Source organism: Crotalus tigris, unplaced genomic scaffold (genome assembly GCF_016545835.1).
Source record: "Crotalus tigris isolate CLP2741 ecotype Arizona unplaced genomic scaffold, ASM1654583v1 scf7180000018097.2503214, whole genome shotgun sequence".
NCBI lineage: Eukaryota > Metazoa > Chordata > Lepidosauria > Squamata > Viperidae > Crotalus > Crotalus tigris.
Genome location: NW_024096820.1, coordinates 764174 through 783309, shown reverse-complemented (window position 1 = coordinate 783309; position 19136 = coordinate 764174). Strand labels below are relative to the sequence as shown.

The 19136-nt window shown below is 48.6% G+C and overlaps 2 protein-coding genes across 8 annotated transcripts; one reads left to right on the top strand and one right to left on the bottom strand.

Moving 5' to 3' along the window:
• Positions 1-1534: 1534 nt before the first annotated feature.
• Positions 1535-11192, bottom strand: TMEM72 (transmembrane protein 72). Of its 7 annotated transcripts, none has more exons than XM_039347652.1 (5): positions 9953-11192; positions 6503-6569; positions 3366-3437; positions 3014-3153; positions 1535-2384 (listed from the first exon to the last, which is right to left on the bottom strand). In XM_039347652.1, the coding sequence occupies exons 1-5, from the start codon at positions 10020-10022 to the stop codon at positions 2008-2010; spliced, it is 726 nt and encodes a 241-aa protein (XP_039203586.1). In that variant the 5' UTR covers positions 10023-11192; the 3' UTR covers positions 1535-2007. The 7 variants fall into 7 exon arrangements, with proteins under 7 accessions (XP_039203586.1, XP_039203588.1, XP_039203584.1 ...); XM_039347654.1 differs by having other exon boundaries at positions 3366-3429; XM_039347650.1 differs by having other exon boundaries at positions 3014-3429.
• A 1582-nt stretch (positions 11193-12774) lies between these two features.
• PAOX (polyamine oxidase) lies at positions 12775-17978 on the top strand. The gene is made up of 7 exons (XM_039347648.1): positions 12775-12971; positions 13486-13975; positions 14381-14580; positions 15399-15654; positions 16071-16183; positions 16815-16972; positions 17713-17978. The coding sequence occupies exons 1-7, from the start codon at positions 12803-12805 to the stop codon at positions 17869-17871; spliced, it is 1545 nt and encodes a 514-aa protein (XP_039203582.1). The 5' UTR covers positions 12775-12802; the 3' UTR covers positions 17872-17978.
• The last annotated feature ends 1158 nt before the right edge of the window (positions 17979-19136 follow it).

The following is a 19136-nucleotide window of genomic DNA, read 5'->3' as shown; positions in this document are numbered from 1 at the left end:
GCCTTTGAGATTTCTGTCTGAGTCATTTTAACTGGGAGCAAGTTACAACTTCTGCCATGTTGTCTTTGGGAAGTGATCGCATTGACCTGAAACTCTGAAAGTCCCTGGAAAGGAGAAGGGGCTTGGGGGGCGAGAGGGGTGGAGCAATGGGCCGGCAGCCCAAAGGCTGAGGACGCCAAGCGGCGGATTTGCCTCTGAGCTTCCTAGGAACAATGCGCCCCGTGCTGAGATCGTTATAAATGCCAAAATTCAAGGAAAAGCCCTGAATTTTGCAATACTTATGCCCACCAAGTGCCACTGCTGCCCTCTGGCGCCTGATTCGAGTGCTGTTTCTTTTGGTCCAACCTTATTGGATATTGGAAGAACTTTGAAGGGATGTAAAAGAAAATAAAAATAAAGTCCTTTCCAAGTCCAGCTTAATATCTGAGGACCAAATAGACAAATACATTGAGCGGTCTTGGCTATATTAGCCATGTGGCTTGCCATTGCCTTTTTTGGACACTGAAAGCTTAAATTCACTTCCTGAGAAATCGTATTTTTCTGCTTAATTGTCAGTCAGCCAGCACCTTTCATGTGTAGAAAAGTGACCCAAATTAATGGCCCAAGCAATATCGGCTCCCAGATTTGGGGAGCAGCTTTGCAAATGAACATATATGGCCTGGGAGGAATTGGGACGCAGGTCTTTATAAACAAAGAACTTGGCATTCTTATACGTCCTCAGGCTCTCATTATTCTTTGTATGCTTAAGAAGCTGTCAATCTGATTCTGGACTGATACAAATCTCAAAACCCGTTGACTTTTCCCAGTGCCCTTGCCCTGAGCTTTATTTCAAGGGATCTTTGTTGGCTCCCAAACCTAACGTAGCTTCGAGGACTAACAAAGCAGGAGACTTTATACCATTATACCAGACCGAAGATTCCCCAACCTTTTCTTGAAAACCTCCAGCCATGAAGCCTCCACACACCAGGAGGCCAGCTGTCCAATTAATTAATTGATGTCACTCTCAGAAAATTTCTCCTTAGTTCCAGATTGGATCCCTCTTTTTCCACCTGTTACTTCTTTTCCTGCCCTCCGATGCTTGAAGCGTGGTCCGGTAAGTGCAAATATAAATTCCTGTCCAGACATACAAATGACTGAGGCGGGCAATGAATGCTGTGGAGATTAAAGTAAGTGGAGGAACTCTCAGATGCAATGGGGTGGCTACAGCCTGTTCTCATTTTCCAAAAGCAACTTGCAGGCCTTTCAAAGAGGTTCAAACTGACAGTGATATGAGAATTGAACAACCTTAACACCAGTGGTGAGGTGGTCCTGCTAGGTAATCCCCAAATTATTTGCTTAACCTGCCTGATCCTTCTAGGAAATTCCAGTTTTATTTGCTTAACAACTTTCTCCTGCGGAGGGTGAAGGGAGACGGAAGAGAATCCGCTGCCCTCAGCGTGAGGCTAAGCAACCGGACGGGCTCAGCAGAGGAAACGCTGGACCACGAAATACTGGAGTTCCTGATTCTGGAGGAAACTGAAAAGAAGGACAGTCAATGGATATGATCGTTTATTTCTCCTCCTCTTTCCCAAGTCTGGAAGTTCCTAAACATACGTAGACAAAGGACAATTCTGTATGCTTACTTTCTCCCAGAAAGCCACACTGTTTGATAACATTTAATATAACAAAGCTGTATAATGGGAATTGCTTTCTAAAAATGTCCCTCCGCCACCTGTGTGTTCCTCTCTCCAAGCAGAAGTCTCTGCAGCAATGTTAGCAGGGTCCATTGCTCAGACCACACCATTTCTCTCTTCCAGCGGCTGTCAGAGCTATTACCTGTATTGCTATGATGGAATAATGAAATACCACAGAAGAAAAACAGACCGTCCTTGTGGTGTGACGGGGACCCGTGGTGAAGAGAGCAACCAGCCAGGATTCTTGACTGTTGGTCATTGCCAAGGATGTCTCTACCTTGGACTTCTGCAAGCTGATGCAAAAGACGAGCTTATTCTTGAGCCACCTGGGGCATCACATCTGGGGAGAAAGGATGAAGGCCGTCTCAGATGTGCTTTCCTTGGCCAAGCCCTCCGGCTCTTCTCCGAGAGGCAGCACCATCTCCTCCACCTGTTCCTCCAAGCCAACTGGCTTCTTCCTAGAGACAAGGCATGATGAGGCCATGAAAGCCTTTGGCCTTTGGCAAGCTTGGAAAAAGCTCCTCAGACGGCCAGCAAGGGAACCAAATTTGCGGTGGAAAGAAGATGTTTCTCTACTCCTGTCTTCTGCCATTTCATCCACAGCTTCATCATGAGGATCACTGCTCTGTTCTGGTGGTCCATTTCCTGTATCTTCTTTCTGTTGCTTACTCAGCAGGAAATAGGCTAGACTGGTGAGGATCAGCTGGGTGCCTGGAAAAGGAGGAGGGCAGACAGAGGAGGGAAGGGGACAGAGGGAAGGAAGGAAGGAAGGAAGGAAGGAAGGAAGGAAGGAAGGAAGGAAGGAAGGAAGGAAGGAAGGAAGGAAGGAAGGAAGGAAGGAAAGCTGAGGCTATTCTGAGTAGGATAAAATACATAGCAAAATACAGGGAGACAGCAGTGATTCCATCGAGTAGCTCAAACTACTTGCTTCTCCAATCATTTTGATCTTGGATTCCCTCCAATAATTTTCACATATTCTTTTTTATTTTTAAATCAAGACTTCCTGAAGTTTAATCAGCTAATTCCTTCCATCTGTTTGCAGGACACGTGGAGAGAAAGTTAAACCTGGGGTCTCTCAACCTTGGCAGACTGAAGATGGGTGGACTTCAGCTCCCCAGGGTGACTTCCTTGGCCTGGGCTCCAGCCCCTCTTCTCCGACCGTTGCCTTGGTGGCACCCATGCCGCCTTCCTGCCCCTCGAGGCCATTCCCTCTGCCCTCTGCCAAGGGTGAATTTGGGCGCCCTCCTTAGACAGAAGGTCTTTGAAACCTCTCCCGATTGCAGCAGCCATTCCCGGCTTCTGCCCTTCCTGCCCGGGGCCGTGGGGCCGCCCCCACTTACCTGGCAACATGACCTGCCAGACGTGGACAGGGCTGAGGAAGCAGGCGATGGAGAGCAAGGCGTACGCCAGGAACTTCTGGAAAGCTCCCCGGCGTTTGGCTCGGAGCCAGCAAGTGTGCATGGCGGATCCCCTCCAGGGGCTGCAAAGAGGGAGAGGGGCTGACCTCCATGCCGTCCTATTATACATTTTCAAGGCTGGGAGACCACTCAGATGAACTGCCTCAAATGCCGAATATTGATCGACCCGGCAGTTGGCCCTAGGGAAAGTCCCTTTACATGGGCTCCCGCGTGAGGCCCTGGACCTGACTGGGGACCATTTTCCTGTCAAAGGGAGGACAGGAAGGAAACTCACACGAAGCAGGAGATCAGGAGGAGGCTGGCAAAGTAGGCCACTTCCCAGAGAGAAACCGCCATCCCTGAAATACTGAAGCATGAAGATCTGTTAGGGAGGCAAGCTGAGGGCAGGCAAAGGCAATCCCCGTGCCGGTAGCCACTTCAGGCCCTGCCCAGACAAAACGCACGGGATGCCAGGAGAGAAGCCTGAAGGCCTCACCGTCTCCACCGGCCTCCTACTAGGGCAGGGGTAGGCCACCTTGGCTCTTTTATGACTGGTGGACTTCAACTCCCAGAATTCCTGAGCCAGCCTGGCTCAGCTTGGAAACCTCTCCCTTTCCCCTCAGCATGGCTGGCTCAGGAATTCTGGGAGTTGAAGTCCACATGTCTTAAAGTTGCTGAGGTGGCAAAACAATGGTCTAGGTCAGGGGTAGGCAACCTTGGCTCTTTTATGACTTGTGGACTTCAACTCCCAGAATTCCTGAGCCAGCTGTACTAGCGAGAAACGTTAAGCAAGCATCAAGCGTCAGAAAACAAGCATTGCCTGACAGGGAGAGCAAGGCTCGGCCTCCAGAGGTTGTTTGTGCTCCGTCACTGGAGGCCTTTTAAGAAGAGACCGGGCGGCCATTTGCCTGGAATGGCATGAAGTCCCCTGCCTTGAGCGGGGGTTGGGCTAGAAGACCTCCAAGGTCCCTTCCAACCCTATGGTTCTATGTTCTATGTAGCCAGATATGGCAACTACCTGTTGCCTTCATCCGTGGGGGGGGGGTGATTATTAAGCTTTATTCCTGTTCCTGTGTTACCCTACATGAACAATGGCTGCTCCTTCTCAGGACCGATCTAAAGTAAACAGAAACAGAGAGATGTCCTTACTTCTTCCATTAATCTAAGACGGCTTTGAAGGTCTGGATAACATCACAACACGAAATTTTAAAATATGCTTCCACATTAAATCCACAAATGGATTCCCACAGCCATTTTGAGATGGGGGTCTAATGTAGTACCATTAATATGACTAATGGGGAGTGGGAGTTAATGCATTGGGTCCAACATGTATACTTCCACATTTAATCAATCTTGGAAGCCATGGGGGATCACCCTCCCCCATCCCTGGTGGCCAGCCCCCAGCCCCCTTTTAGTCTTTCAGACACCATCAAGACCTGGCTTTTGACCAAGGCCCTGGGATAGGATAGGATAGGATAGGATAGGATAGGATAGGATAGGATAGGATAGGATAGGATAGGATAGGACAGGATTAATGGAATGACAGGAATTAATGGAGTTTGCTGTGGGACATCTTAAGGGGAAGATTACAAAAAATTTGCTTTTGATTGTTTTATGATTATCTTTTATAGTTATGGCTTTACTGCTGTTGTGAGCCACCTAGATTTGTTTAAGATGGGCAGCCACACGAATCTTTTAAATAAGTAAATAAAATCTACACAATTCCAGCAACAAGTCTGCTTCTGAGGTACGGCATCTGTGAGGAGTTTTGGAAAACCCACTTTGCAAAGTCAGCCATTCCTTCCCCACTGATCAGAGAATGCGTGAACTGGAAAAGGCCTCGCCGGCTTTGGGACTGGAGCAGCACATAAGCTTCATCAATAAAATGAAAATAAAATATATTTGCTCCAGTCTCTGGACATTCCAGGATTAAAGGAGCTGGGTGAAATGGATGTTATTTACATAATTTTATGAAAAATGACATATTCTGGTAAATTGATGCGAGTTTCTTTAAGTAATGTGAGATTTGAGCTCACAATGAGGTTAATGCAACAGAATTTTTATTTTGCTTGTCTTGTAATTGCTACATTTTGGGCTCAAATCCACAAGAATATTAACTTAATATGAGTTTATTTTGTTCAGTTGAGATGCATATGTTCCTCTTGGCTACACCCCCATTATTTTAAAACTTTTAAATACTTTTCATGCCTGGAAGAACAATCAATAACATTTAGCATTGAGGGGATAAATCTGTATCACATATCACAGCAATGGATATTTTACTTGTCAATATTTACATCACAGCTTTTGTTTTGGACAAAAAGAAGAGGGCATTTTGAGGCAGTTTTGTTAGTGATCTTTTTTTTTCTTTGTTGTCCCTTAATTTTGATATTTTGTTTTATTGTTTTCCTTTTGCTTTTCCCTTTTGTTAGTATTTCTTTAAAAAAAAAGGCAAAGAGTGTGGAACAATCATGGCTGAAGGCTTTAAAACAAAACTCTCTGTTCTGTGTAGCAATCAGCTTATATTTAATTAAAATAATAATAAAGCACAGAACGGTTGGAAAGGTACAGGGGTTTCCAGAAGGAGGAGGGCAGAGCCAGTCTGGCCTAGTGGTTATGGGGCTGGCCTAGAAACTAGTTGACTGTGAGTTCTAGTCCAGCCTAATAAAGTTGTGTGCTTGGTGAGCCATCTCACAAGGAAGGGGTGATGGAGGAAGGAGAAATAAAACCCCTCAGGTGTTGTTCGAAACACAGAGAGAGGTTTCTGAAGGAAAGAAAGATGCCCAGAAGCCTGGGAGGAGAGAAAAGGAGATGCCCTCCTCCTGAACCAAATGCTTTGCAAAACACTTAAAATCCTTGCAAATAAGGGAGAAGGATCTGCCCCCCCCCTTGCTGTAAAGAACCCCCAGGGAAGCCAATTATTATTATTCACTAACATAAAATGTGAAGACAGCCCAGAGCCTGGATGCTATTAAAGGAAGCTGCTAAAGGAAGCCAGAGAGATTTATCGTGTGAAACCCACCCAGTGCCCACCCCAATGGACCCTCTCTCCGTTCCTCCAGGCTCACTTCCAGGGGGCCAGAAGGTGACTGTCTTCTTCTGGGCTTTTAATGGGCTTCCCAGAAGCTCCAGCTTTGCTGTCAATAAACATTCAGAAGATAAACACCGAACTAATTCAGAAGGGAACCTCTTTTTCTTCATGTGGCAGGACACCCAGAATGCATTTTTTTTTCACTTGGCCATAGTTTAGAATAGCAAAGGCACCCCAGGCGTAGCTGAACTACAGTTCCCACTAGAGGTATCCAAGCCAAGGGAGGCAGGTGCTCAACCTGGGGGAATCCCCTCCAGAAGGACAACTGAGGCCGTGATGTGATTCAAGAAGGGGCCCAGAGCCGCTTTCCTTCCCTCAGACCCGGCCGCAGCCATACTCACAGGAGGTAAAGGGCCAGGCTCTTCGACTGTCCGTGCAGAAGGGTGTCGATGCCCACGCCAAGGAGCACTGGGGTGCAAAAGAAAGCGGAGCAAGCCCGTTCGTGAGTGGCATCGTCTTAACAGCGGGAAGGTGTCATCCATGGAGAACGAGGGAAGTTGCATGGGGCATGGCACAATGTTGCAAATAACACAAATGCCATTACTTGGGTCATTTTAACGATATGCCACAACACACATAACATGATTGCATCTCACGCCAGGCTTTGCACATCTACAGCAATATCAGCCTTTCTCCTAGCCATTTCCAAAGAAGGGAACATTGGTGGGACGCCCCATCCCACCCATTTAAGGGGGTCTGATTCAGAGTCTGCCGGGACGAGTCCCTGCGGTTTTCCTCGCAAAGTTTTCCAGAAGTGGCTTGCCATTGCCTCTTCCCTAGGGCTAAGAGAAAGTGACTGGCCCAAGGTCACCCAGCAAATGCTATGGTCGTTAACTGAATCCATTGTCCACAACGGGTGTTTTGTGCCAGAAACAGGAAATTAACACTGGTTTTCGGCAAAAAAAAAAATGCCATAAATCATGGTCACATAACCATAGGATGTTGCAAACTGCTTAAATGCAGGCTGGTTGCTGAGCAGCCAAAATGCTTTTTTTCCCTTCCCTTCCTCTCCTTCCCTTCCCTTCCTTTCATCCTTCCTTTCCCTTCCCTTCCCTTCCCTTTCCTTCTTTCCCTTCCATTTCCTTCCTTTCCCCTTTCCCCCTTCCCCTTTCCCCTTCCCTTCCCTTCCTTCCCTTCTTTCCTCAATGCTCATGTCTTAATTCAGCTCCCAAAGTTCCTTTGTGAAGCATCAGGGAACACAAGGGGGCAATTCCACCCACAGCCCTGCCAATTCTGAATTCCTAAGATTGGCTGGGGGTCTGGCAGAATTACCCCCCCCCCGTCTGCAGAGACACATCCTGGTGGGTCAGTGTGAAAACAGCACATTTCAATAACTGAACAAGTCCAGGAAGGATCAAATTTTACAACAAGCTTCATTATGCAGCCACATTCTTCTTCACTCAACACCTGCAAATGTGCAATGAATTAATCCATCAGATCTGGGAGTCAAGTCCTTGACCTTTCATTCGCATTCCTCCTTGCACTCTTGGTGTTCACGGTTCATGGACGCTCTCATAAAAAGGCTGCCATGGAGGGTACACAAATCACTAATTTACAAGAAGAGAAATGGCGGAGGTCACTCCCTGCCATTCTCCCAAGATCCCTCGGCCAGATGTTCTCAACTACCTCAATTTCCTTCAGTCTCTTTCCTGAGCAGATGGGCACAATTCCAGACAATGCATTCGAGTTAAGTCACAGGTCATGTCCACTTTGTGAAAAGGCCTCTGGAGGCTGTGTGGAACCGAGAGGTTCTCTTGGAAATAAAATACCACTTTGCTCTGCAAAGGCAGATTCCATTTATCATTGTTTCAAAGGATAGGATAGGATAGGATAGGATAGGATAGGACAGGACAGGACAGAATACCAAATAACAAATGGCTAGTGAAATGGAATTAAGACCTTCACAAAGAGCAGCCATAAAGTAAGTGAATCACAAAATCCTAAACTTGGAAGAGAACTTTCTGCCTGTCCAGTCAACCCTCTAATCGGAGCAAGAATCCAAATTACCTACCTGCAAGATGACTGCTCAGTGTCTCCTTGGACACAAAGAGGAGCATCGGCTCTTTGGCCAGTGGCTTCCAGCACCAGACTTCCCTTTTTATTAAGAAGTTTGTTCCTAACGTTCAGTCAGAACCTGCCTTCCCATTAAATTATTTTTGAATATTGCACCCTAGGTTATCCAGAAAGGGTCTTGATGTCCTTTTGTGTGGTGTCTTTCGGGTGCTTGAAATGCTGTCTGCATTATACTCCCCTTCAGCCGTCTTTTGTGGGGGTGAAATACTAGGGCTGGGCATGCTTCAGAAAACATTCAGAAGAGGCGGGCTGCAGCACCCCTATAAAATGGGGAGATGATCGCCAACCGGCGTGTATTTGGGAGAGTGGCGCCCTTCTGGGGCCACGGGATCCCCTCGTTTGTAACTTTCCCAGCTGGCTTCTAATAAGCAAAGTCAGTGTGGGGAGGCAGACTCACTTAACGACGGCATGCTTCACTTACCAGTTGCAGTTATTTGAATAGCAACTCTGGCAAAATGATCATAAAATGGAGTGTGACTCACTTAGCCGCCTTGCTTGGGAATGCACATTTGGGACTCAACTGTGGTCATAAATCAAGGACTGCCTGTATCATGGGAAGAACATCTGGAGAAGGATGTATATGAAAAACACCTAGAAAACAGGACACCTTTATTAAGAAAGTCTAATAATTGGGAAAATGGGGAAAAAAACTAAGAGGGACGAGGAGAGAAAGGAAGAAATGGAAGAGAAATAATAGAAATTAAACAATGGAAATGGTGCTACATGTGTGAGAAAATGGTTTTAACCCTAGCTTCCCAGACGTGGGCTTAGCCCTAGATTGCAAGTCACCTCACGCCTATCGCTTTATCTTCACTTGCTTGACTTGGCAGAAGTTTCACAGACATGGCAAAGAAGGATAAAAGTCATTATTGCACTGGAAAAAAGAAAGTAATGCTAAACATTTGCTTTCCAGTGATCCTTTTTTAAACCTCAGAGGTCTAATCTCATGGCTTCTCCCTCCCTCCCTCCCTCCCTCCCTCCCTCCCAGGCCTGGTGCTGGCTGGCCTTGAAGCCAGCCAGGGGCTTTGTTGACATTGGGGCCAACGTCAGCCTGGGGACTGGTAGTCCCCACCTCCCTCCCGATAGAACTGGCCGTAGTCCAGCCTGTCTGGACACAGACCTCCTGAAGGTTTCTGGTGAGTAGATGGGGCTGTCGGGCAGGAGAGCGACGGCCCCGTGTCTTCACTCATAAGACCTGGGTTGCAGCTAATATAGATGACTGTTTATGACGGTTTACTTCTCTATTTTATTTCGTTTGCCACATTTAATTCCATGTTTTTGACCATGGGGTGTTCACTGAGAAGCCCTTAATATGTGGCGACTCCATAGTGCCATAACTCCCGCTCCAAGCGACACAATCCGTAGCTGCAGGATTTGGAGTGCTGAGTTTCTGCCTCACTTGTTACCTGTAAACTCTCCCTTACAGGACGAGGGAGGCAAGGGATATTATCCAGTTTCCTTCCATCACTGTTTTCCTTCTTACAATTTTCATCTGCTCCCCAATTTGACCCAAATGTTCTGATAAAAAGCACAAATCTTAAAAGGGCAAAGTTAATTGCTGTTGTCTTCTTCCTTCCTTCCTAAGAGCCAAGCTCTCAGCGTGCCCATGGAACCTAACAGGGGGAGATCTTGTTTTTGCAACGGTGCCAGTGCCCGGGGGCAACCCCGTCCAGAACAGAAACAAGAGAAGGGAAGTTGCCCCCAACGACGCTTCTCACCTGCTCCAGTCGAGACGCCCAGCAGTCGACAAACATATTCCAGCACACTCCAAATCACGGTTTGTTTCATGCTAGGAAGGCCTGCAGAGCTCCTGAGATGGTCCCTCCAATCTGTTCAGAGGGATTTCAGGAACAGCCGAGGCTTTCCGCAGCAGGGCTGAGCCTCTTCCTAAACTAAAAGCACATTAATTCCAAAACTCCACAACCAGACGGCACCCTCTTTTACCCTCTTTGGACCAGTCAGAACTGCATCTGAGGGGCTCCCGGTGACCTCTTCGTGCTGCCATTTACTCCTTTATTTCGGAGGGCAATTAATGATTACCGAGCAGAACAAACACATCAATTAATGCCTAAGGCTCTTTGGGTGGCATTTCAGTGCAGGGCAAAGCTACATGGCAGCGCCTGGAGGCCCTGGAACTCTGAGCAAGGCGGATTAATTGCTATGGAGGAAATCAGGGGCTTAAGACTTTGCCCCCTCTGTGTGAAAGTCCTGGCCCCAAAAGTGGCTAAATAGCTGAAAAAAGCTACTGTATTTTTTAGTAAGCCATTCCACTGATTCATTGTTCTCCCTGTGAGGAAATTTCTCCTTAGTTCCAGGCTGGATCGTTCGTCAATGATCTTCCATCCATTATTCCTTGCCCTGCCCGCTGGTGCTTTGGAGAAAAGGTTGTCCCCCTCTTCTTGTGGCAGCCCCTCAAACATGGAACGCTGCTTTCACGCCACCCCTGGCCTTCTCTTCGCTTGGCCAGGCAGGCCACGTTCCGTACTGCAACCGTTGCACTGGTCACTAGCTGGTTTTAGGTGCAATTCCAGAGGCCGTTTGTGGTTTGAAAGACCCACACAGCTCAGGACTTGCTTATCCTGGAGACCCCCGAATGGCAGGTAACACCTGCCTATCCAGCTGAGTATTCGGGAAGGATTCCCTTCAAGGCCCAGCTCCAAATCCCAGGACAGGATTTTCCCCATGGCTGGCCTGCTCCTTCTGAGCCGAAGCCTCCCAAACTCAGACTAGCACCACCTCCGTTGAGGTTTAGGAGAGTCCTGAAGACCTGGCTCTCCCAGAAGAGACCGTGATGTGGTTGGGGCCTCTCCTGCCTTGAGCTAAGATGACTGCATCAATGTGGGGACTTTCAGCTCTTTGGCGTGCTGCGATGTTATTCTTATGTTTGCTGGGTTTACCGTTTTAATCCTTTTTACTGTAAACCAGGAGTGTACGTCACTTAGAACCGATTGTATTGAAGTGGGCTGTAATTCTAAATAAATAAGCATAATTCGATATCCATGAAGTCGCTCAAAGTCAAGCTTGACTTGAAGGAAGCTTTACTTTTGCTAAACACTGTTTACTTCCTGTACTCTGTGCATCAGTGTAGATAACTGGAACGTGGACTTTACATGCTAACCATCTTCCTGGTTTTTTTTTTTATTAGACTTTTTGAAAGCAACTGTCCATTTTTCTTCTAAAGTTCACAAGCCTTTATCTGCCCCACTTGTTTAGGCTTCTGATCCACAATCCTGGCAGAATTTAGTCCCCAGGCCTTCCTGATTCAGCTCACCAAGAACCGCATCTCTTCTGCCGCCAGCAATTCATCACGCAGAATACGCAACCTCTGGTCTCTGAAATGCTCTTTCTGTAGCAATAAATATCTAGCCAGGTTATATTGTTAGCTCGTTCCCACATGCCTCACACCTAACCCATTTTATGTTTATCTCTCCCTTTTTTAAAAACTTCTCCCCCCAGACAATAATGCCACCTACTAATAGATTTATTATTCCTTCCTGAGATAACACAGGATTATTTTTGCTGAAAAGACTAACATGGCAACTCCCTTAGAAATTATTTATGGTTGGTATTTAAAGGAATTCTGTCTCTCCCTCTGTGACCTCTCTCCTCACCCTATTCCCTCCATGTTTGTAAAATGTTCTTCTCTTGGGGCTACTTTGTACTTCAGATAAACTAGACTATCATCTACCAGAGTTTAAGTGCCAGCAAAATCAGGCCATTTTTAAGCTGCCACTACACATTTTTATTTATTTGTGCATCTTGGAAAGCAGAAGGAAGTTAGTTCTAACCACGTGTTTAAAGAAGACAACATCCAACCTGTGTAGGGGCTGGGCTGTTTCAAGGTGCAAAGCCCTCACCGTGGAAGAACCCTTGGAAAAATCAACTGTGGCAGGTACCAGAGTGGAGTTAGAAGTCCAGAAAGCAGAATCATTAACAAGACCATATCAAGGTTCAGGAAAATATATTGGCAATAAATAAAATCAAAGGGCAAGAATCCAAGGATAGTCCAGAGGTGAGCAACATAAACCTCCCAGTTACCTGGACCCCAAAACAGGGTCCGGATCACTGGAATCCGGGGCCAGAATTGCACACAACAGACGTTAAGTCCTTAAAGCCGCCTGGGAGGGGAAAGACGGTCCTGAGGGGGAGCTAGGAAAAGTCCCCCGGGGACCCGGCCAAAATCAGCTGCTATCTGCAATATTTTATTTATTTCCCCATTCATCACCGCCGCTCATCTCACGGCACAGGCGGCTCCGGGCGGCGGCCTCGAGGTCCCTCCTCTCCCGTCTCCCGCCAGTGGGACGCCCGCGCCCCCTCCCGCCAACGTGGCCCGGAGCCCCCACGGGCGCAGCAGCCCCTCGCCCGGGGGGCCTCCTAAGGCCGGCTCCGCGGCGCAGCTGGCGGCTCCCAGCCGCCTCCCGTCCGGCCAGCGCCCCGGCGCTCCTGCCCGGCTTTTGCGCGGCGCCCGAGCGGCCCGGAAGCGCCTCCCAGCCGAGCCGGGGCTCGCCCGCCGCCCTGCCCGGCCCGGCCCGGCCAGGGAAGGAAGAGGAGCGGCGGCGGCGGCGGGCATGGCGGGCATCGGAGGGGCGCCGGCCGGGCCGCGGGTGCTGGTGGTGGGCGCGGGCGCGGCGGGGCTGGGCGCGGCGCAGCGGCTGCTCGCCTCCCCGCGCTTCGCCCACCTGCGCCTGCTGGAGGCCTCGGGGCGCGCCGGGGGGCGCATCCGCAGCGCCGCCTTCGGTGAGCCGGGGCGCCTGGCGAGTCTCCGCGGGGAGGAGGAGGAGGGGGCGGCCGGGTAGGGGCGGCGCCGGCCCCGCGGAGCCCCTTCCGAGGTCCCTGGAGCCCGGGCGGCGGGGCTCGCTTCCCCTCCCGGGGGCGCCTCGGAGCGCGCAGGACCCCTAAAGGCAGGAGGGCAGAGCCGGGCCGGGCAGGGCGCGTCTCCGGCTGCGGAGATCCGAGGGCAGCCGCGGCTCCCTTGTCCCTCGGCCGCCGCCCGGAGCCCCAGTCCGGCCGAGCTGCCTGCAAGCGCTGAGAAGGGGTGGGGGGGGGGCTCGCTTGCAGCAGGGCGCGGGAGGAGCAGGAGGGGCGGCGGCCCCGGGGCTGCTGCGGGGGGGTGTCTGCCATCATCCCCGGGAATGCCGCCCTTCCCGGTGCAAAGGGGGCGCAGAGCCAGCCTCGGCCTCTGCAAGCCCCGGCCTCTCGCCGAGGATGGGGGGAGGCAAAGCTGGGCTGAAAGCTGGGCTGCTCTCCGCAGGCAAGGGCGTGGTGGAGGTCGGGGCGCAGTGGATCCACGGGCCCTCCGAGGGGAACCCGGTTTTCCAGGTGGCCTCGGAGGCCGGCTTGCTGGACGAGGAGGCCCTGACGGAAGAAAACCAGCGGCTGGAGGTGCAGGGCCACCCGGTGGGGCCCGTGGCCTGGTACTCCAGCCAGGGCCGGGAGCTGAAGGCCGAGCTGGCCGAGTCCATGGGCGTCTTCTTCGCCAGTCTCCTGGAGGAAGCGCGCCAGTTCTTGCAGGCGGACCAAGTGCCGGTGCCCAGCCTGGGGGAGTACCTGAGAGACGCCATAGCCAAGAAGCTGGGAGAGTCGCCGGAGGAGGAGGAGACCAGGCGCCTCAAGTTGGCCCTGCTCAGCGCCTACTTCAAGATGGAGTGCTGTGTGAATGCGACGGACAGCCTGGACGAGTTGGCTCTGGGGCCCTTTGGAGAGTACCTCATGCTTCCTGGCCTGGACTGCACCTTTCCCGAGTGAGTGCTCCCCGCCTCTCATTTGGAAAGAGAAACAGTGAAAATCCTGCAGTTCTTTCACTCCCAGGTTTTTAGTTGTCCTGGAGACTCCCTTGCTCAGAGGGAGATGTTGGGGTTTAGCTTTGGAAGGACAGGTGAGCCCCTCAAAGAGACCCCTGTTTTTGCTTTGGGGACTTTCGGTTAAGTCCGTGCATTTCAGCAATTCCTTTCTCTGCCTCATGTCTTCTGTAATCTCTCCTCTAGCTGGAATTTTAAGGTTTATTTCCCTAGCGTGTTCTCCTGGTTCTCCTCTTTTTTGTTTTTTTTTATAGAGGGCAGCTTGGATTCTGAGCTTCCAATATAATAAGAAGAAATCTGCACCGAAGTACATTTCAGGCTGCCTAATTTTTTGTGTGTTCCTCCTAGTGGTTTTCAAGGCCTCACGGACCACCTCCTGGCCTCTCTCCCCAAAGGGACGGTGCTGTTTGATAAGCCGGTGAAGACAATTCATTGGGGAAGGTCCCACTCGGAAGAGGCCTCCACAGGCCGGTTCTTTGGCGTGCAGGTGGAATGTGAAGATGGAGAGAAGTTCTTAGCAGACCACGTCATCGTTACGGTGCCTTTAGGTGAAATCTAATTTCGGTTTATTGCCATTTTGTGTCAACATTTTTCTGCGCTGCAGCACAACAGATTGACTTTTGCTACCTGGTCAGTGTGTTGCTACCAGCTTAGCAAGCAGTCATCTGGAGAAGGCCGCAGGAGAAGGAAGTTACTTAGGACACCGTTAGTCTAGCTCTCGAATTTGAGAAAGTCAAATTGTAAGATTATTTGTTTACAGTTATTTGTGCATCTTGCCTCAAAATGGCAGGGACCGATGCCATCCGTATTAACTAAGAAAGATTCAGTGGACCACACAAAGTTGAATCAGTGCAGAGTTCGTCCCCGACATGTACATTTTCTTTAATGTCACTTTGTTGCTTTATTAAAAAAACGTATATAATTTGCTTTGCTTATAAAAGCATGTTCAGTGTATAACATTGGAACATTTTTATTTAAACACTAATTGTAAATATATTTGTTGAATTTACTTTAAAATGGCTGCAGGTATGCCTGCGTTTGGGTGCATGTGTCAGGCTGCTGACACATGCACAAATTAAAAGACTGAGAAAAAGGAGGCAGACAAATTAAAATACTTAGTTTTCCACACAAAATAGTGTTGAGTCACTCTTATTTTTGATATTTGAAGTAGTTCTCTGGCCTTCATAACTAATGAATCCTAAAACACCATCAGAGAAACTAGCAGTGGGCTATCGTATTACCTTGGCTTCAGCTCCTGCATTGTTCTTGAGTGTTTCCTCAATAAATTTGTTCAATGAGGTCTGGAGGCTTTTCCCTCAAATTCTGATTTGCTCTAATCTGGGCCATGTCATTTTCCTCTTTGTAGGCTTCCTCAAAGAACACCAGGAGTCCTTTTTTTGCCCTCCTCTCCCATCCCAGAAGGTGGAAGTAATACACCGTTTGGGTTTTGGGACCACCAATAAAATTATTCTGGAATTTGAGCAGCCATTCTGGAAGCCGGATGTCGAAATAATTGAGGTGGTGTGGGAAAACGAGTCCCCTCTGGAGGAGCGTCCTGCTGACTTGAAAAACACCTGGTTCCAGAATATTGCCTGCTATATTGTTCTCCAGCCACCTGAGAGGTAAGGGGTAGAACGGGGGGGGGGCTGGAAGGGGCTTCTCGGGGAGGGAGGCTGTCGTGTGAGCCAAGCTCTGTTCCTGCCTTGCAGCTCGAGCAGAGTGGCTGGCTGGGCTGAGCAAGAATAGCGAAGAAGTCACACTAGTCTGTGACCCACAATGACTTTTGCAAGCTTTGCACCGTTGCTGTCCACCTGCTGATGTTATTTTTGTAATAGATCTTAACTAACAACTAGGAGGAGAAATTGTATTTATGTATTATTTATTAAGATATGTATTTGCCTCCCACCCGTCAGTTAAAATTGAAGAAGCTTCTTGGATGAGAAGCGAAATGTTTTAAAAGAAAAAATCAGAACAAAAATCCAGTTTCCTTGTGGAAACTTACTTTGCGATGTTTTTCCTCCCGTCTTTGTCTTTACAGGCACGGCCACATACTTTGCGGCTTCATTGCTGGAAAAGAATCTGAATTTATGGAAACCCTGTCAGATTCTGAAGTTCTTACAACTTTGACTCAAATATTTCGTAAAGCAACAGGTATGTAGTCTTTCTGGGCAAGTGCTGGATCATGTATAACCATGCCTTAGTATTACTATTATTATCTTTTAAATTATATGCCAGCCATTTCGCGGTTGGAGGCAACTCTGAGCAACTACCTCAATATTCTGCTAAAAAGATGGGCCTAAATTTTCTACAGTTCTGCCCGATTTAGGAGAGAGAGAGAGAGGGAGGGAGGGAGGGAGGGAGGGAGGGAGGGAGGAAGAACCATCCATCCTGCCTTCCCTGAACATCACCATTTCCTAGTGAACTCTGTATTATCAGATTGGTGGGAAAGGTGGAATTCAAATGAAATAATAATAATAATGATGATGATGATGTTGGAAGGGACCTTGGAGGTCATCAAGTCCAACCCCCTGCTCAGGCAGGAAACCCTACACCATTTCGAACAAATGGCTGTCCAGTCTCTTCTTAAAAACTTCCAGTGTTGGAGCATTCACCGCTTCTGGAGGCAGGCTGTTCCACTGGTTAATTGTTCTCACTGTCAGGAAGTTTCTCCTTAGTTCTAGGTTGCTTCTCTCCTTGATGAGTTTCCATCTGTTGCTTTTTGTCCTGCCTTCAGGCGCTGATTAAAATGTTAATTTGCTTTGTGTGTTTGTGTTTTGATTAGGAAATTCACATCTGGCTCCTCCAAAGAACATACTGAGGTCCAGGTGGCACAGCGAACCTTACACCAAGGGGTCCTACAGCTACATCGCTGTGGGAAGCTCTGGGGATGACATTGACCTACTTGCTCAGCCCCTCCCTGAGGAGGCCTCTGATTCCAAGGTGATTTCATGGGGGGTTTCTCAGCCTCGGCCCTTTCAACATCTGTGGATTTCAAATGTTACATTGGCAAAAGAGTTTTGGTGGATAAAGAGTTTGTTTGTTAGATTTTTATCCCACCTTTATTATTTTTATGAATAACTCAGGGTGGTGAACATACCTGATACATCTTCCTTTTCCTGTGTTCCTCACAACAACAACAACCCTATGAGGTGGGTTGGGCTCAGAGAGAATGGCTGCCCCAGAGTCACCCACCTGGCTTTGATGCCTAAGGTGGGACTACAACTCCTGGTCTCCTGGTTCCTAGTCTGCTGCCTGAACTACTACAGCAACCTGGCTCTCTGCTTGAGTCTCACAAGCCAGTAAATGGATTGGCTGATGATTCTTGTCGATGTCAGGGCTGAGCATATTGTTCAGTGTACACACACCACTTCTGCAGAAATAGATCTGGAGTAGTTAAATGATAAATTAAACTGAGAAACCAGATTAACAACTTCAGAAGCACCAGGAAAGCCATCAGATCTGTGTAGGGCTTCAAGAAGTAAAGCAAGACTTTGCACTTGATCCAATATTCTGAAGCAGATTTCTGTCTCCAGGGCTTTCCAGTGGGGTACTTTGATCAATCCCAATGCTTGACAGATCCCGGAGCCTAACCAGATATGCCTGCCAGTTGTTCACCGTGACTGGATTGAGTTACTCCACGGCAACCCAGGAGTAACTTTGCCCTCTCTCTCTTTCTACAGATTCCCCCTCAGCTCCTCTTTGCAGGAGAGGCCACCCATCGCTCCTTCTTTTCCACCACCCACGGGGCCTTGTTGTCCGGCTGGAGAGAAGCCAACCGCCTCATCCGTCTCTACGACTCACTCCAGGCTCCGTGTGCAAGGCTGGAGAGTAGCAGTTGACCACACGGCACCTTTTTCTGTGCTGGTTTTCTCACCAAAGACCAAGAAACAAGTTAAACTAATTAAACAAGTTAAACTAATTAAAACAATTATTTTACTTAGTCTGATAAAGGTCCAGGAATCTTTGCTCCCCAAGTTAATGACTAGGAGTATTTTTGTCAAGAGGATACAACACTAATATCCCAATGGTGTGCCTTATTCCGTTTAAATAACCCTCTGCTCATGTTGCTGTTTCTACCTCATCTACCCCTAGAACAGCGGTTCTCAACCTTTGTGTGACGGCGACCCCCGTCACACCGGTGTGGCGCGCATGCGCGGTGGCGCCCCCATGCACGGCGCGCATGCACGGGGCTGCCCCCATGCACGGCGCGCATGCACGGTGCGCATGCACGGCGCGCATGCACGGCGCCACCCCGAGGGGGAAAAATGGCGGATCGCGTTGTTTGGCGACCCCCGTAAAATGGTCGTTCAACCCCAAATGGGGTCGCGACCCATAGGTTGAGAACCGCTGCCCTAGAATCTCCTGAAGTCACCACATCCCATGGAAAATGAGCTGACACCTTTAATTGCACTGGCTAAATTTGCACAATGCATTAAGCAACAAATTAGCAAATTTTTGGTTTACTCAGCCATTGGTATATAAAACCATATTGGGAGTTATTTGGCCTTGGCTACATGAAAGATCCAATCCGTATAGCTTGGTCTGTTATATCAACAAAGCAAAATGTGATGACGTGGTAAGTTATGAATTTGCATTCTGCACGAGCCCACCTACTGTATTAAATGCACTTTTTATAATACTTCCAGTATGCTGCTGAGACCCATCTGTCAGTTCTCCGTTGTCTTCCCACACTGTGCTGAGCAATGTATGTGTCTCTGTGTTGCTTAATCCACTGTATGAATCCAGGTCTTTGTAACTACAATCTGTTGGAAATATCTTCATGGATTATAAAGCTGATTTGTTTTGAGTGAAGCTCTATTTAACATTAGCCGTACTTATTCACCAGTACAAACTGCAGGTTATTATAAGCAAGTGTTCTGCGCCTTTATGACCGTATAGGAACAGAAAGCCTGGGAATCTCTCTTTGCATTTACATGGCACGCTTATCCACTCCCAAATAGTTTTCTCAAACCAATTTTCTGGGTTCATGTCACCTCCTGAACATAAATTAACCACATTGGCTAAGTCCATGTAACTTTACTAGAATACAGTGTGGCTGACCCATTTGTAAGCCTCTACGCTCATTCCCTCCAACCTCTGGTGA

Excerpts from the sequence above, each read along its gene's own strand:
- TMEM72 (XM_039347649.1), bottom strand. The coding sequence starts at position 6,664 with ATGCAACTTCCCTCGTTCTCCATGGATGACACCTTCCCGCTGTTAAGA. Across the intron at positions 3,438-6,502 it reads AGCCTGGCCCTTTACCTCCT|TATTTCAGGGATGGCGGTTT; the intron begins GTGAGTATGGCT and ends TTCATGCTTCAG. Across the intron at positions 2,385-3,013 it reads CTGGCAGGTCATGTTGCCAG|GCACCCAGCTGATCCTCACC; the intron begins GTAAGTGGGGGC and ends CTCCTTTTCCAG.
- PAOX (XM_039347648.1), top strand. The coding sequence starts at position 12,803 with ATGGCGGGCATCGGAGGGGCGCCGGCCGGGCCGCGGGTGCTGGTGGTG. Across the intron at positions 16,184-16,814 it reads AATATTTCGTAAAGCAACAG|GAAATTCACATCTGGCTCCT; the intron begins GTATGTAGTCTT and ends TGTTTTGATTAG. Across the intron at positions 16,973-17,712 it reads AGGAGGCCTCTGATTCCAAG|ATTCCCCCTCAGCTCCTCTT; the intron begins GTGATTTCATGG and ends CTCTTTCTACAG.